Source organism: Wasmannia auropunctata, unplaced genomic scaffold, assembly GCF_000956235.1.
Source record: "Wasmannia auropunctata unplaced genomic scaffold, wasmannia.A_1.0 LD336001.1, whole genome shotgun sequence".
NCBI classification, from domain to species: Eukaryota; Metazoa; Arthropoda; class Insecta; order Hymenoptera; family Formicidae; genus Wasmannia; species Wasmannia auropunctata.
Window position 1 is genome coordinate 754,136 of NW_012026889.1, and position 15,324 is coordinate 769,459.

Genomic DNA, 15,324 nt, shown 5'->3' on the forward strand with positions numbered 1-15,324 from the left:
CTTCCGCGCCGTCATGAAATACTTAGAAAACTCCTTTACGGCGATTATAATGAAAATGAGCTCTCGCACGAAGTTCCGTAATGCATTATACAAATGGCGTTACTCTTAAAAAGAAAGTCTCCTTCAACCGCGCTTCTTTTTTTCCGCTCACTCGAATAATTTTACCATTACACCATTAGCATATATAAGTAATCGTTACGTAATCACGCTAATAATTAATTGCGCCATTAATGTTTGTTAGTATTAATTATAATATTAATTATTCATCCTCTATTGTCAGCATCTGTTAAAGTAATTACCAACGTCATACCGCTTGAAATATACATGCATGGGCAACGACGCGTTACTTCGTGCGGCACGCGTCGGGATTTAATTTCAGGAGGCGAGCAAATGCAATTCCAGGTCTCATTAAGGGAACGAACGAACGCACCTGCTGCAAATCCAGGCACGTTTTTCCTACGGCGGGGGATAATCGCGTGGCGTCTCTTGATCATTGTCATACGAATTTTCATCTTTCCCGCGCCGGGGAGACATTCCCGAATCCATTTCACGGCGAGATACGGCAAACGACATAAATGCCCCGATCTCGTCCGCCTCCCCCTGCCTTCCAACTCGATGAAGAGAAGTTTCTCTCTCTCTCTCTCTCTCACTCCTTCTCTTGCTTCTTCCACCGTCGCCGTGGCAATCAGATTGAATGCGCGTCATCATCGTTCTCGTCCTCGTCGTCATAGCTGGCTTCCCGTTCGCTCACGCTCCCGGCTTATTCCCTTTTTGCCGTCCCTCGCCCTTTCTCACCCTCCTCCCGTCGCCGCGTGTTTCCCTTAGTGACACGAAGGTGAAACGACGGCGGACGGGAGAGAAACGGAGAGAGGGAGGAGGTGGTCTGATTGCGAGCGACGAGGGGGAGCCTGATTTTTGCCATGCAAATTTATGAGAATAAAGAAAAGCGACAGAAGGAAAACGGCTTTTGTCCCGCGTTTTGACTGGCGGCCGAGTCTCGCAGAGGGAGGGGGAGGGGGGGGAGTGTAAACGTGTACAAGGCACCGTTGTGACGCCGCGATGGGAAAGTCATTGATCCCGGGCGATAGCCGGGACGCTCGCTCGTCTCCAGAATGCGAAGACGGGCGAGTAGCGTAGACCCATCGAGATCGATGGGTCAGCCTAACGACGGACTTCCGACTAATTTGTAAACCGGGGCGCGCCGTCCCGAGCGAGAGAGGATTCTCGGTGCCCTTTTCTCAAATCGGAGCGTATACCACGCGCAGGAGAAAACGTCGACTCGATTTGGTCCCGCGAATGTGCTTCCTCCGCACTTTGGCTTCCTACATGCCAAGGTTTCCCTCAGGCTCCACGTATCATGTTTTTTTTCGTAAGTGTTCGTTAAACTCGCGATACACGTGACACGGACTCCCGAGATTCAAGATTCTCTCGCGATATTCGCTTTTCTTCCCGGCGTTACATTAGCACTTTTTATTGTAACTTTCTTCTTCTTCTTCTTCTTCTTCTTCTTCTTCTTCTTCTTCTATAGGTCATTGTTAGACCAAATCCTAAATTTGTCGAAGTTTCTGCGAACTTTTTCTTATCTTAGTTTTTACAAATCCGTATACGAGGCTGTGTACATTGTACAGAAAGACGATCGGTTTCACGATGGGGCTTTAAGCCCCATCTACATAAGTCACAAACGCACAACGCAAACGCAAACGCGGACATTTCTCTCTTTCTTTTCTTTTATTTTTTGACGTTTCGTTCTTTTTTTTTCTCCGCGTTTGCGTTTGCGTTGTGCATTTGCGACTTATGTAGATGGGGCGTAAAGATCGCGTCGAGAAATCAGTTAAATATTGCTTTTCGATCGAGATTTTTTTGTGACGTATATAAATATTACTTATATATGAGAGATGAATACTGCTTTCAGTCGTTTCTCTCAATTTTACATTTAATACGAAAGACCCGACATGAGCTGCTGATACGGAGAATGTAATATAAATGTTATTCGCGAAACTCTCGACGATTGAGATCTGGAAATTCGAGAGATGAGTTCGAGGCTTTGTAATCCCGCGTATATATATATCTATTTACGCGATTGAAGATAGCCCAGATATCGGGATACATATGCTCCGACGGTAATAACGTCCAATAATATCGCCGCGGGGCTGCGTTCAATACTCGATTTCAATATCCGCGAATCGGCGCGTGCGTGCGCCCGATATATATGTGCGTTACAATTTTGCGCTGTTACTTCGATTTCTCTCCGCGGATCTCGCTCTCAAAACTGCCGCCGAAGCGCCGCGCGTGGCTTGACCCAGATATCGAGGTTCGAACAAGGCGTTCCATTCTCATGGTACGCGACGAAATCGAAAGAAAGAGATTTCGAAATGAAACTTCGAAAATTTTCAAAACGTTCCGCGCTGATTGCAGCAAAAACGGCTGACGAAACGCCGTCGTTTGCAATAATGCGCGTAAACACACATATGTTCGAGACACGGTGAATTAATCTATACGTGCCGCCGCCGCTGCCCGATTCCCGATACATCGCCCGATGATCGCCGAGAAACGCTCCTTTTAAGAGCGCGTTTCGCTCATCATCCGCGCGCCACGGCCACGGGTTCGCGGAGTTCGTTTACGTGTTATCGATTCGCCGGCGAATTATAGACGCGCTCGGTGTGTTATTTATGCTAATGTGTGCGAGGCACGAAGTCGAAAGCACGACGGCGCGGCGTAAGCGGCGTCGAGAACGTACAGAGCGTAAAGTATCTCCCACAGAAGGGGGGAATTAGAGCCGTCGCGGTGCAATATGGTATTGTAATGCACAATTGTTATATCACGACGATGAGGGGAAAGCCTCGCGCGGAATTATTAGTTTACTGCAATCTTCGAACTTAACGCGCGGCAATGGAGTAAATTAACCGGCTGGCGACGTGCCAGTAGTTCAAATCGATTCGAATGCAGGCTGCACGAAATGGGACAACAAATATAAAAAGGAATGGAGTTATTTTTCAATGATTTGCTATTCAAAGAGTTTTTTTCCTGTGCTGAAAGTTTATATTTTTTTACATATTTTTATTTTTATTATCTTTTCGATAGACAATATTCTACATTGAAAGGATCGTTTATCCATTACGATACAAATTCCTCACATAAACGGCGTGTAAAAAAATATGAGATTACGCAACGCGATGGCAAGTATTGCTACAAAATGATATATTCTTATATTAACGACAAAGAAGCGATTAAATCCAATCGTCGATGTGTAAATGCCTTACACCTGAAGTTACGCATGTACGTTGCACACGCCCGTGTGCATCGTACCCGATCCCTTACGTAATTCCCACCGCGTACTCTTGCGGTACGAAAGTTGCATTCACGCCGCAATTTCGTGCCGGCAAATTCCCTCGAACGTCGAGCATTATACGTCGACATGAAGAAATTATCGATGGATTATTGTTGCCGGGCCTGCATGCAGGAAGCTTCACTTCTCGCGAGTTCCGAACATTTTTTTCCTTTCCGCGAGCTGTTCCTTCCCGCGTAAGCGTCAATTAACGCTCGGCCGATTAACTTCGGCGGGAGGAAAAAAAACCCCGTAATTTTCTTCGGTCGTCTCCGAGAATTTCAGAACGTGCCTCACTCGAAGCGAGACACCCGGTACATACCCGCGACCCATATTCATATCTCGCGTTTACCCTGAGTATATGTAAATAATTATCAGCTCGCGATAGAGCCCGCGCGTTAATGTCGCTTGGAAAAAAGTAAATAGAGCTGCTTGTCGCCGTACGGATAGGCAAATACGTCCGAGGGGCGGAGGGGGGAAGAAGAGTCCGGGAGGAGAAGTCCCCTTCGTATTTACGTTTCCGGTTCGATTATTATTGCACGACTGCGTCAACTGCGTGTGTACCGCCGCGTGCGTGGCGCGCGGAAACGGGGGATAAAAAGGTGAGCGTCGCGACGGCGCGCTCGCTTGTTCCGGCGAGCCGGCGACGCTTTCCGTGCCATGCCATTCATGCGCGTTGCACCCTGTTTACTGTTTCTCCTTTTTTTTTCCCCTCCCTTAACGACGACCGGAGAAACAAACGGCACGTCCCGTGGACGGTTATAGGTGTAGTCGCGCGCGCGAATCCCCCCGGCCGTTGTCGGCTCGTTATCTCGATCGTCGATCGAGAATGGCGACGTTTATCAGACGAGCGAGATTCCCCGTCAGGAGGAGATACAGTGAGTTCCCCCCTCCCTCCTTTTTTTTCTTCTATCTCTCCGGTAGCCTTTTCGGGACGGAGACGACCTTTTCACGCCACGAGTCGTGTTAATAATCGGGCTCGGCGTTCCGCACGGGCCCGATTATTATCCGTGCGAGTTAATTAATGGTACCGGTCGGTCATTGATTGCACGCGGGTGATCTTCTCCCTTACACGGCCGTGAGCATCTTCTTCCTCTTCTCGCGCTTGTCTGGCCAGTCTGGCGCAAGCGGGACCGTCCTGCTCCGAAACGGACAGTCCCGGCTGCCGTCAAATTAACCGGTGTTTGCGGTGCCGAGTCCGAGCCTCTTTCGGAGCGATGCTTAACTTTCGAAGCCTTCCCTTTTTACGTAATTTAATGACTATATTTATCAAAATAATACGTGGTAAATCATATGTATTACAGTCTTGTGTTTACATAACGTCCAAAAGCATTAAGCGAATATTCCTTGCTCATGCCACCTAAAACGGCAACACTTAAACAAAATGCGAAAATCTCTTTTGGTAAGCATCGCTGCATTTGCAGGCTCGATTTTTTAAATATAATTCCAATATGTCCATCTATGGAGTAATATCCATTCTATTTAATTTATTAAATGGAGTAATTTAGATTTCTAACTGTCCATTCTGTAATTTTTTCGAGCTGTACGTAAATATTTTACAGGTATTTCGATAAAGTAATGGTTTTCGTATCTTAATTTTTCAATATTTTTTTAAAGAGAATCTTCGATGGGTCAAGTCGATCTGATAATTTCTCTTAAAAATCCAATAAATATCCGTAATATAATTTCATTCTCAGAACATTGTACAATTTATTGTTTCATATTTTATGAAAATCGTCTCCTTATCTCTCGGCGAGCCTAGAAACGATGCCGAGAACGTCACGTTACGTAATCGGCATTACGTTTTTACGAGGCTGTATTTCAGTTGTGTATAATGCAAAAACTTCCGGTTTAACCAAAAAAAGAAAGAGAAGTTATGTCGAAAGAGCGCTTACATTGCCCACAATTCTCTTCCCCCCCCCCCCTCTCTCCCTTACGTATATATAATACGCGCGATTCTCCCGCCGCTTGTTACGTGATTCCGCACAATTGCATAATGAATTTTCCGACAACGAATGAATGTCAGACCTTGATTCCCGCGGACGATCCATAACAATCTCTTGTTTTACAACGTAAATCGGCGCACGTGGTTCAAATTCCGTTCCTGCCGCATCAAATTAGAGGACGAGCATAACTTACTTCATCGTAAAACTTTCGTATTATCTGTTACAATTTATTTATTGGTCGATCGGCCGATTTAATTTACGCATCTCCATCCTGCTCTTTCCTTTAATTCATCCGTATTCTATTGAATTTAATTCTTGGAGTATCTCTCGATCGAATCATTCACGTGACGAAATGTTTTTGTCCTTCAGGTAAATCTCCGTTCTTCCCGAGTCTCGAGGAGCAAGGGCTGGAGGATCCGAATGCGCCGAGCCAGCTCGACGGCGTCGGCGTCGGCGTCGGGGTAGGCGTCGGTGTCGGCGTGGGCGGCGGGATAACGGCGTCCCAAGCGGCGCCGCTCTCATCGCCAAGTCGGAGCAGTCCGCACAGCCAGGGCAGCGAAACCGGCGAGCGTTTCTCCAGGAAAGTCTTCGTCGGCGGACTACCGCCTGACATCGACGAAGGTATGCAAATCGTATTACATCATCCAATAATAAAGATAAATTATTATTGCGAGACAGGACGTAACAGAGCGTGTTATTAATCACACGCGCATCTTTTCTCAATTCAGACGAGATCACAGCCAGTTTCCGCCGCTTCGGTCCGCTCGTCGTGGACTGGCCGCACAAGGCAGAAAGCAAATCCTACTTCCCGCCGAAAGGCTACGCATTTCTGCTGTTCCAGGTATGCCTTCGTCTCCTTCCGTTTCTTTCTCTTTCATTTTCGGATTACGTAAATTAGTAAAACTAACAGAAGCAGTATAATGACAATCGAATGCCACGGGACTGTTTGGTATTCTAGGATGAGGGTTCAGTGCAACAGTTAATAGATGCCTGCATCCAGGACGAGGACAAGCTCTACCTTTGCGTAAGTTCTCCCACGATCAAGGACAAGCCCGTGCAGATCCGACCTTGGCGGCTCAGCGACGCCGACTTCGTGCTGGACGCCTCCATGCCGCTGGATCCGCGAAAAACGGTCTTCGTCGGCGGGGTGCCGCGACCGCTCAAGGCCGTCGAGCTCGCGATGATCATGGATCGGCTTTACGGTGGTGTCTGTTACGCCGGCATCGACACCGATCCCGAGCTCAAGTATCCCAAAGGTGCCGGCAGGGTCGCCTTCAGTAATCAGCAAAGCTACATAGCTGCCATCTCAGCCAGATTCGTACAGCTGCAGCACGGCGATATCGACAAGAGGGTAAGTACGAAGAGTAATTGAATACCCTTTCACTGTGCTCTTCTTTCTCTGAGACGGTTCTCAAGTGAATAATGCCTCCAAATGAGGCATTTAGGACAAGAATGGAAGATCTAAATCTGTGATTTGTAGGGCTGTTTTAAAGATAGGACTTTACAAATTATGAGCATTGTTTTTCTGAACAATTATTCCTGTTCTAAACTTCAAGCGTTTCGTATTTTCTCTGACCTTTCGAATGATCTTTCGAACAGGTTGAAGTCAAACCATATGTTCTGGACGATCAGATGTGTGACGAATGTCAAGGCCAGCGTTGCGGAGGCAAGTTTGCACCGTTCTTCTGCGCCAACGTCACCTGCCTACAGGTATATTTCGATCATCGGTTCTATTATTAGATAGTAAACTGTAAAGTAAAAGCGCGGCTTTTATTATCAATTAATTTAAAACTGAAGTTTTGATATTCTTATGCGAATGTCATGGCAAAGACTCCATTAAAATTAGATCTTACGATTTCCACTGAGATTTTATCAAAGATTGTAAATGGAATTTTACTTGGCTCAAAATTAGTCTTAATTTTTAGTAACAAACAAAGATTGAAGACTCCATTATGGCTTTATTTTAATAATTATTTTGATAAAATAATTATTTTATTGAGTTAATCCGTAATAAAATTGGTCTTTTCTCTTGTATTAACAAAAGAGAAGATTAATATTTTTTTTGTGAACTTAATAATGAAATCCGAATCATAATACTGTCTTCTTTCAGTACTACTGCGAGCATTGCTGGGCAACTATCCACTCCCGGCCAGGTCGGGAGTTCCACAAGCCACTGGTGAAGGAGGGCGCGGATCGGCCTCGGGCCGTGCCTTTCCGCTGGTGTTAACCCCAGCTGCGTTGTCCCTAATTATCTCGCAGCCCTAGCTAATTAACTACCACCTCTACCAATATTCCCCCCACCCTCCCCTCACGTGCCCTCAACCAACCCTCACTTTCCTCTGCCCCCCGCCCCATACTACTTACTTACTTACCTACAACAAGAACACAGCCTCAAAACTGCTATTACTACTACTACTATTACTACTACTACTACTACTACTACTACTATTACTATTACTACCACCACTCGATCGTTACGTACTACCACTACTCTACTCTACTACCACTATTATTACTATTACTACTACTACCACAACTACTATTCTACTACAAATTATTACTACTACTACTACTCCACTACTTCAAGTTGTACCGGTTATACTGGAGGAAGAAACCAGCCCCTGTTGCCCGTCAATCGATGCAGGCTCTCGGCGTCGCTCCGATCTTCAACCTCGCATCCGTAACGACTTGCTAACGGCCGCCGGTATTGTCGTCGGGCCAAAAAACTGTGCCGATCTAGATGACTTTGTCGAAACCGGAAACGGATCTCGCACTCGACGAGGGCGCCGGAAGACAGCAAAAGAAAAGGGAGGACGATCGGATCCACGCCGAGCCGATATCGTCGATAAGACTAGAAGAAGAAAACGAAGAAAGACATACACCGAGACACAGGATTTATAAGAGAAACGGACACGGATTCTCAGTATATCGATTACTCGTACACGTATAATCCTATCTGTCTGCGCTGTAAAATGCACCGGTTCTGTCCGAAAAAGATCGAGTATTGTTAGTTACCGCGAGTCTCGAGGAGCGAGCAAAGCGAGGGAGGGGCTGCCGCCGTCGCCGCCGCCGCCCTCGCGTATACGCACCCCGCGCCGACCGCCGGCACCGACATCCTCCTCGAGTGTGTTTCACCGAAATCGCCGACAGCGCGATTGCGATACGGATCCGCCTCGTCGCTTGCGTCTCGATCCGCGCCGCGGATCACCCCTTCCGAGTCCGACTGCCGCGTGCCGCGAGAACGAAGGAGTTCCACTCCCCCCGTTGCCGTCCATCCCGGTCGAGCGGGATTTTGATTTTGCGAAGCGCGACCCGGATGGATGCGGGCGGAAGCGACTTCTCGGCGAAGTCGGGACTCGTGTTTTCCCGCCGACGTCGTCCATTTCGGACGTGAGCCCGAAACCGATAACCCGCGCTCCCGAGCGACGTAGTGATTCCCGGGCGACGAATGTTCGTAAGAAACGCGAGTACCTGATCCGACGCGAGAGTGTGTTGCCAGAGTGAGCGAATGGGATTGGAAGAGCATGTGAGAGAAAGAAAGAGACGAGGGAAAAGTGACGAGGTGATAGTGGAAGCAGTGAGGTCGGAAAAGACGCGTAGGTGATGAGGGCCGGTGGGAAACCTGGAAGAGGTGATAGGAAGAGGATAGAGACGAATCGTTCGCATTGGATGTTAATCAATAATGAAAAAAGCCACGCTTCAATCTCCGCTGTGTAGGTAATTCTTTGTATCACAAACATAAAAAACACACACACATACACACATACACCCGTACATACATATACACACAGTTTCCTAGTAATTAAGAACTTAAAAATATGTTACATAGATGCGTTGCGTAATGCGTTTCTCGTGCGGATTAACGCGACCGCGCGCTCGTAGGGAGATAATTGAGAAAATGATTTTTTACCAATTAACTTATTCAAATGAGAAGGAAATAACGTAGAAGAAAACACAAAAACGAAGGAGAAACATAAACCGAGTTTAGAGGGAGAGGTGTCACGTACGGGCGACGGAAGGAGGGGTAAACGAAAACCGAACTAGTTCAATTCTTCAAGCGCGAGCGAGCTGTGTGCGACACCGTGGCGGTGTGCTCCAGGTTGACCGGGCCTGCCTAACTCAGCATCCGCGTGCCGGGTCCTCTGCCAATTTTCTTCCCTTCCCCCCCTCCCCCGAAAAAAACCGATGCGAGTTACCTTTATGATACTTCGCGCGGGAAACGGAGGGGTCGCGAAGCCGAGCTCGAGCGCGTGTCGTCCGCCCGCGAAGGGGAAAGAGAGTCCGCTGCTCGCTCGCGGAGGGACGCGTGGTCCGAGGGTTGTTGCCGCTACCGCCGTCGCTCACGCATTTTACATCCCGACTTTACTACTACTATGTGCAATATAAACGATCACTCTCTCCGTGGTCGGCTGACGAGAACGATCGACGATACGTGAAATGTGTTTTCGGAATGTGCAATTTCCCTCCTCCCCGAGAACGCTCGATAGTAAGTCCGCGAACATCCGCATCTGAGCCCGTACTATCCCTCTTCTTCGCGAAACGAGCGGCGTATCTCGCGGATCCTCTCTCGCGGCGAAACGATCTCGCGCTCGATCTCGCGGGGGATAAGAAAAAGAGACGCGCGTGCGGGAGGGGTGTCGTTTCTCGAAACCAAAGTAGCGATAGAAAAACCGTGACTCGCGGAATACCGGAGCGACGTGTTATACATAGAATGATCGTATCTAATTACTCTCTTCATACGTCCGATAGATGATTTGCAAGAGTGCGCGACGCGTCTTGAGGGGTCGCGTTTCTCTCGCGCGGAATACTACTATAGATTCGTACATTATATATATATATATATATGTACATATATATATATATTATATATATATATATATGTATATGTATATACATATAGAGAATGCCGCATGTTGTCCGCTCCTGTACATATATACCGATCCCTCTCCTCTAATCGATTAACCGGCGTTTATTAATCGCGACCGCGAGTGTGCACGTTTTCTTAATCCCTTCAGAAACGAAACGGACTTCTTCGCTGGGTGTATATAATCAAACGCAATCTCGCCGTAGTTCAAATAAAAGGATAAAAGAAAAAAAGGACAAGGGAGGGGAGAAAAGAGTTCACTTTTCGCCGAGATACAGGATTTCTATTCTCGAGAGGTTCAGTATAGGGAGAGAGAGAGAGAGAGAGAGAGAGAGAGTCTTGGTTGGCAGATCGCAGGATCTCCGTAAATTTTAAGCATGACGCTTCCTAGCGCGCGTCCTTTCAGCGGATTCGACGGCGAACTCGGCAAGGTTTAATCGACAACTTTTCGACGCGTTTTACCGTAAACGAAAACAATGTCTCGTACCGTCACTCATCGTCTTTCTCATTCGACAATATTCTGCGGTACATAACATAGGATACTTTTGATAACTAACCCAGTAGTTGAGGAAGCAGGCTTAAGCGTCAATACCGGACGTTCGTCATCTCCCAGTGACCCTTTTGTTGTGCAAAAAAAGGCGTGTCTTTCAACAATACTTCCGACAATAGCCGGGTTGTTCCTTCGCGAGACGGTCGAAAGGCCGTGGCGGCATGGGAAGCGTCGTGCTCGGAATTAGTATGCAACGTTGTGTGTTCCGCTTCGTAGATAATAAAAAAAAAAGCCACATTCTGTACTGTAGCAGCAGCAGCAGCAGCAGTCGGAAGACGTAGTTTAAACCTCGCATGACGAGTCTCTCTCGCGATACTCTTCTTCTGCACACGTATCGGACTTTGTACAATCCGCAACACACACAAACACACGCATACAGATACATACGCAGCACACGGGCCACAATTACATGATCAACAATTACGTGATCGACAATTCGCGATTCATCCGTATTTGCGTACGGATCTAACGAGGAAAGGGACAAAATGAAGTAATCCTTACACACACGTCTATATATACACATATATATTTATTTTTTTGGTACTCCTTTTTGTATATATATACATATATATATATATACATATATGATATATCTTGTCTCGCCGCGCGTAGAGATGATAGGCGGTGGCGTTTATTAGTGCACGGGAGGGAATGCGTTATTATTAGGCGGATGCGCTGCGTGACGGAAGACGCAGCAAGTGAGGCGGCCGCGTTCAACGACGACCCTCCGTCCCTTCGTCTGAGACACACCATTCGGCCCGCAAAGACACGCAGGACACGCGTGCGTTCCGTCGCGGACTAGACTCGCGCGTTGTGCTGATGAAGGAGGGGGGAAAAAAATTAAATAGATCCAATAAGATAGAGCGGGGGGAGGAAGAAATGAGTTCTCGTCGCCGGCCCTCTTTGACTCGCGTGCGCTTTCGACTAAGGTAGATTGGAGCACGATTGGATTCGAGTCCGACCGAAACGCGAACGAAATTTTAGATAAAATAGGAGATGAATAAGAACCAGGGCATGTCCGTAGAAAATCTCGAGTCGTCCGCGCGACCAAAGGTTTTCAGGGAAGGGAAGGAGGTGGGCAAACTAGTATATAATTGTACACATATATTAGTTAGTAGAACGAGTACGTTGAATTTTTCTATCCGTTGCTATATTCTCTCGCAATTCTAAATAGACACGATCGACTTTTTCTTATGCACTTGACGGAAGCCCGAGATCGTTTTTGATCAAGAGAAAAGGATCGACAGGCGAGAGAAGAGGGGATCGATGCGGTATGGAGATTAGCGAAACTCTAAAAAAGAGGCGCGAGAAAGAGGGAAGGATACGACGAAGATAGGCGAGAGGACGAGTGCGAGCATTAGTTAGTGCAATTTTACATACGAGTCACCGAATCTTAGAAGTCGAACGAAAGAGAGAGGAAGAGAGAAAGAAAGAACGAGAGTGAGAGAGAGAGAGAGGAAGAAAGAATGTGGCATAATCCGTGCGGCACACGCAGGCAGTAAATGAATTAAAAAACGCGGGCCGCAATCGGGCATATCCGTGTTGTTATCGCGGGCAAATTTATATATATATATGTATATGAGAAAAATGCCGGCATGCTCGCGTGCGCGGCCGTACGCGTGTGGAAATCACGCGTGTGTGCGCGCGAAGTCGGCTCATATATTAGGCGAAAATTTTTCTCAACCCACACACACGCACACACTTCGCGAGCATGGAGCACGCGTCGTCGACAGGACGCTCGTGCGTGGCCATACATCGCATATAAACCTACACACACACACACACACACACGCACGCACGCACACACACACACGCTCCACTAATCGATCGATATAATTGTGTAGCAAAACTTACCTAGGTACCAATTCACCTAAATCAATTGATAACTAAAAATATATATTGATATATACATATTATATATATAAATATATATTATATATATATATAGAGAGTAGCGTCGTGTTCCAATACTTGAGCGAGCGAGTACTTGGACAAGGACCGAGACCGATTTTTCTAGACAAATTTTTCTATAATGTTCAAAAAACGGATAAAAACGTGCGAAAAAAAAAAAGATAGGCGAGCGAGAGATAGGAGGACAGGACGTGTCGTCCCCGTCGCGCAGAACGTCACTTCGGAACCTGTTTCGGGAGCGCGAGCGCATACGCGAAAGTACACTTAATTCTGGCTAACACATCACTACACACGCACACACACATGCAATGAGCACGCGTGTACAATTCGAAAACCTAGCTGCAAGTACACATTTTTCTCCAAATTATACACGTACACACACACAAATCCTCAAAATAAAAATCGTAAGTACAAGTATACGATCTTTTTCACATTGATACAAGTACATAAGAAAACCATCAAGAAATTCCTGTGAGCACACGATTTTTTTTTTTCCACTGTCACGAACACGTCCTATCAAGCACGTAACGTGAAACTACGGTCGTGTCTCTTTGGATATGGGTGTCTAGCTAAATGTTCAATCTCACTGTGTGTGTACTCGGGTCGTTTCGCGGGTTTCGATTTCCCCATCCCCCGATTGATATATTCCCCCATCCCCCTCCGACCCAGCATCGTGTACCTCTTTGTGCGGAACACTTATTTTTGTGCTAGCGATTTATAAGGCGCAACGAAGGGGGAAAGAAGCGTTAGGTATACTCCGTGTAAAAAAGCGTTCAGCCTCGCCGTTTTATAGATTCCCGAAAACCGACCGAGATACCTCGCGCCTTGGCCGACGCGAGAGCGATATTTACGGTTACGATGACAATATGCCGCGAATTTTTACGACGTAACAAATAGTAATCCGACCTAATCATCAGCTTCCCGAATTTTGACGAAGGAGATTCGATCATTATATCTGTAATCATCCTCGAACGATCGATTTCGCGTTGGCCGTGCGATTTGTTCGACGTCGGTTCCCGTGAATCTTTTATTCTGAGCCGTCACCGAACTTTTTAAAAATTGGAAGGGTTTTGATGCAGCGGAATAGCAAATCCAAAATCCGTTCGCAAAAATTGTACAAAAGGTAGCATAAACATATAGCCAATCTTGAAATTATCAAAAACGATTCAACTCGTTTGACTCTTTAGAACATTTCGTAGAATAAAATTACGTATTTTGTGTATTGAACCCTCCAATTTGCATCTCTACGGCGGCCAGATTAAGTTGGATCAATCCCTATTTTGGTGGTGAGCACCACGTCTAATCTCGCGCGGTACCTCCCCGATTTCGATTGATAGGGAAAAGAAAAAGAATCGAAGAGCGAAGAACCGCGAACCCGAATTTTTATTTTACGATATCGGACGCGATATCTCGTCGGGACGGAGCGGTTGGACGGGGCGGAGTTTGATAATCGCCGAGTTTCCGAGGAGATATCTCGCGCGAGCATCGCGAAACGCGTCGAAACGTGCACGTTCTGTACGATCGCACGACGCGAACATATCACTCGCGGTCCGCTGATCCGATAACCACCGGTCGAAACTGGACGAAGGTGCTGCCGCGAGATCGGGACACCCTCCGACCTCCAACTCATCTAGTTGTCGCGAAGTTGCTGCACATTGCAGCGTACATTCGCGGAATCAGTTCGCGGAAAATCACTTTCGCTTGCCGTTGCCACAAATAACGTACGTTTTTTTGTAAAAGTTATACGCGATGCGCGTCTTGATATCGTTTCTTAAAGATGTTTCGCTAAAATTTATTCGATATCCGTGTTTGAATGAATTGATAAATCGTTACGTTTTACGATACTTAGATGATGTCACTAGCTAATGTTTGATTGCAATTGTATTTAAAAAATTTTTATTATTCGATTATGAAGCAATTTTAGAAATCTTTTTTAACAAATGCCTTTCCTTAAAAGCATTGTGATTCGCTGTAGCATTATTATAATCACATCGATCGTAGGATAATTGGAAAACGCGCTTTATATTTTACTATTTCTCGGAAAATTATTTACCAATACTTTGTATCGTCGAATTATCGCCTTTCTTTCTGTTCCAACTTCTCAGATTTACTGAAATTGCAATTCTGATCGCCGTTAGATTCTAACAAATAAAAAAAAATACCAACTCCAACTTTCGGGTCGATCGTACGCGGCGAGGAAAAAGGCGAGTACGAAAAAAGAAGGAATAATATATAAAGTCGCGAAAACGCATGTATATGCACACACACGGCATGCACACATTCACACACGTACACACAACACACTATCAAACGCCTCTGCAAGCGTGGCGCGTAATGAATTAGTAAAACGAAGTAATCGCAAAACTACATCCGCAGTACGGAGTTAACGTTTGAGGTACGCCAGTAACAAAAAAAAATAACAACAAAATAATAATAATATGTTAGGTGTGATTCTTCACCTCCTTTGTAATATGTGTGATAAAGCATAATATATAATAATATAATGACAATTATATAGATATATATATTATATATATAAAGTACTAATATATAATTGATAATAACGATTAAATATCTAATATATTGTGACAGTCTTTGAAGGAAAAAAAAAAAGAAAATGAAACGGGATGCAATTGGAATTAGGTAAATATTGCACGACACGACAGTAAAAAGCGTGAGAAAGAGACGGGGATAAACCGCGTGAGGATGTAAAGAGGATTAAAAGGAA

At 45.9% G+C, this 15,324-nt stretch overlaps 1 protein-coding gene across 1 annotated transcript in view; it reads left to right on the plus strand.

The window, feature by feature from the left end:
- The window catches only part of LOC105453239 (cytoplasmic polyadenylation element-binding protein 2), a 128,074-nt gene extending 120,343 nt beyond the window's left edge, over nucleotides 1–7,731 (plus strand). The window contains exons 4-8 of the mRNA XM_011695022.1: nucleotides 5,641–5,892; nucleotides 6,000–6,112; nucleotides 6,230–6,622; nucleotides 6,871–6,981; nucleotides 7,382–7,731. Coding sequence (XP_011693324.1) covers nucleotides 5,641–5,892; nucleotides 6,000–6,112; nucleotides 6,230–6,622; nucleotides 6,871–6,981; nucleotides 7,382–7,498 — 986 coding nt within the window. The 3' untranslated portion in view covers nucleotides 7,499–7,731. The remainder of the gene's footprint in view (nucleotides 1–5,640; nucleotides 5,893–5,999; nucleotides 6,113–6,229; nucleotides 6,623–6,870; nucleotides 6,982–7,381) is intronic.
- Nucleotides 7,732–15,324: the final 7,593 nt, after the last annotated feature.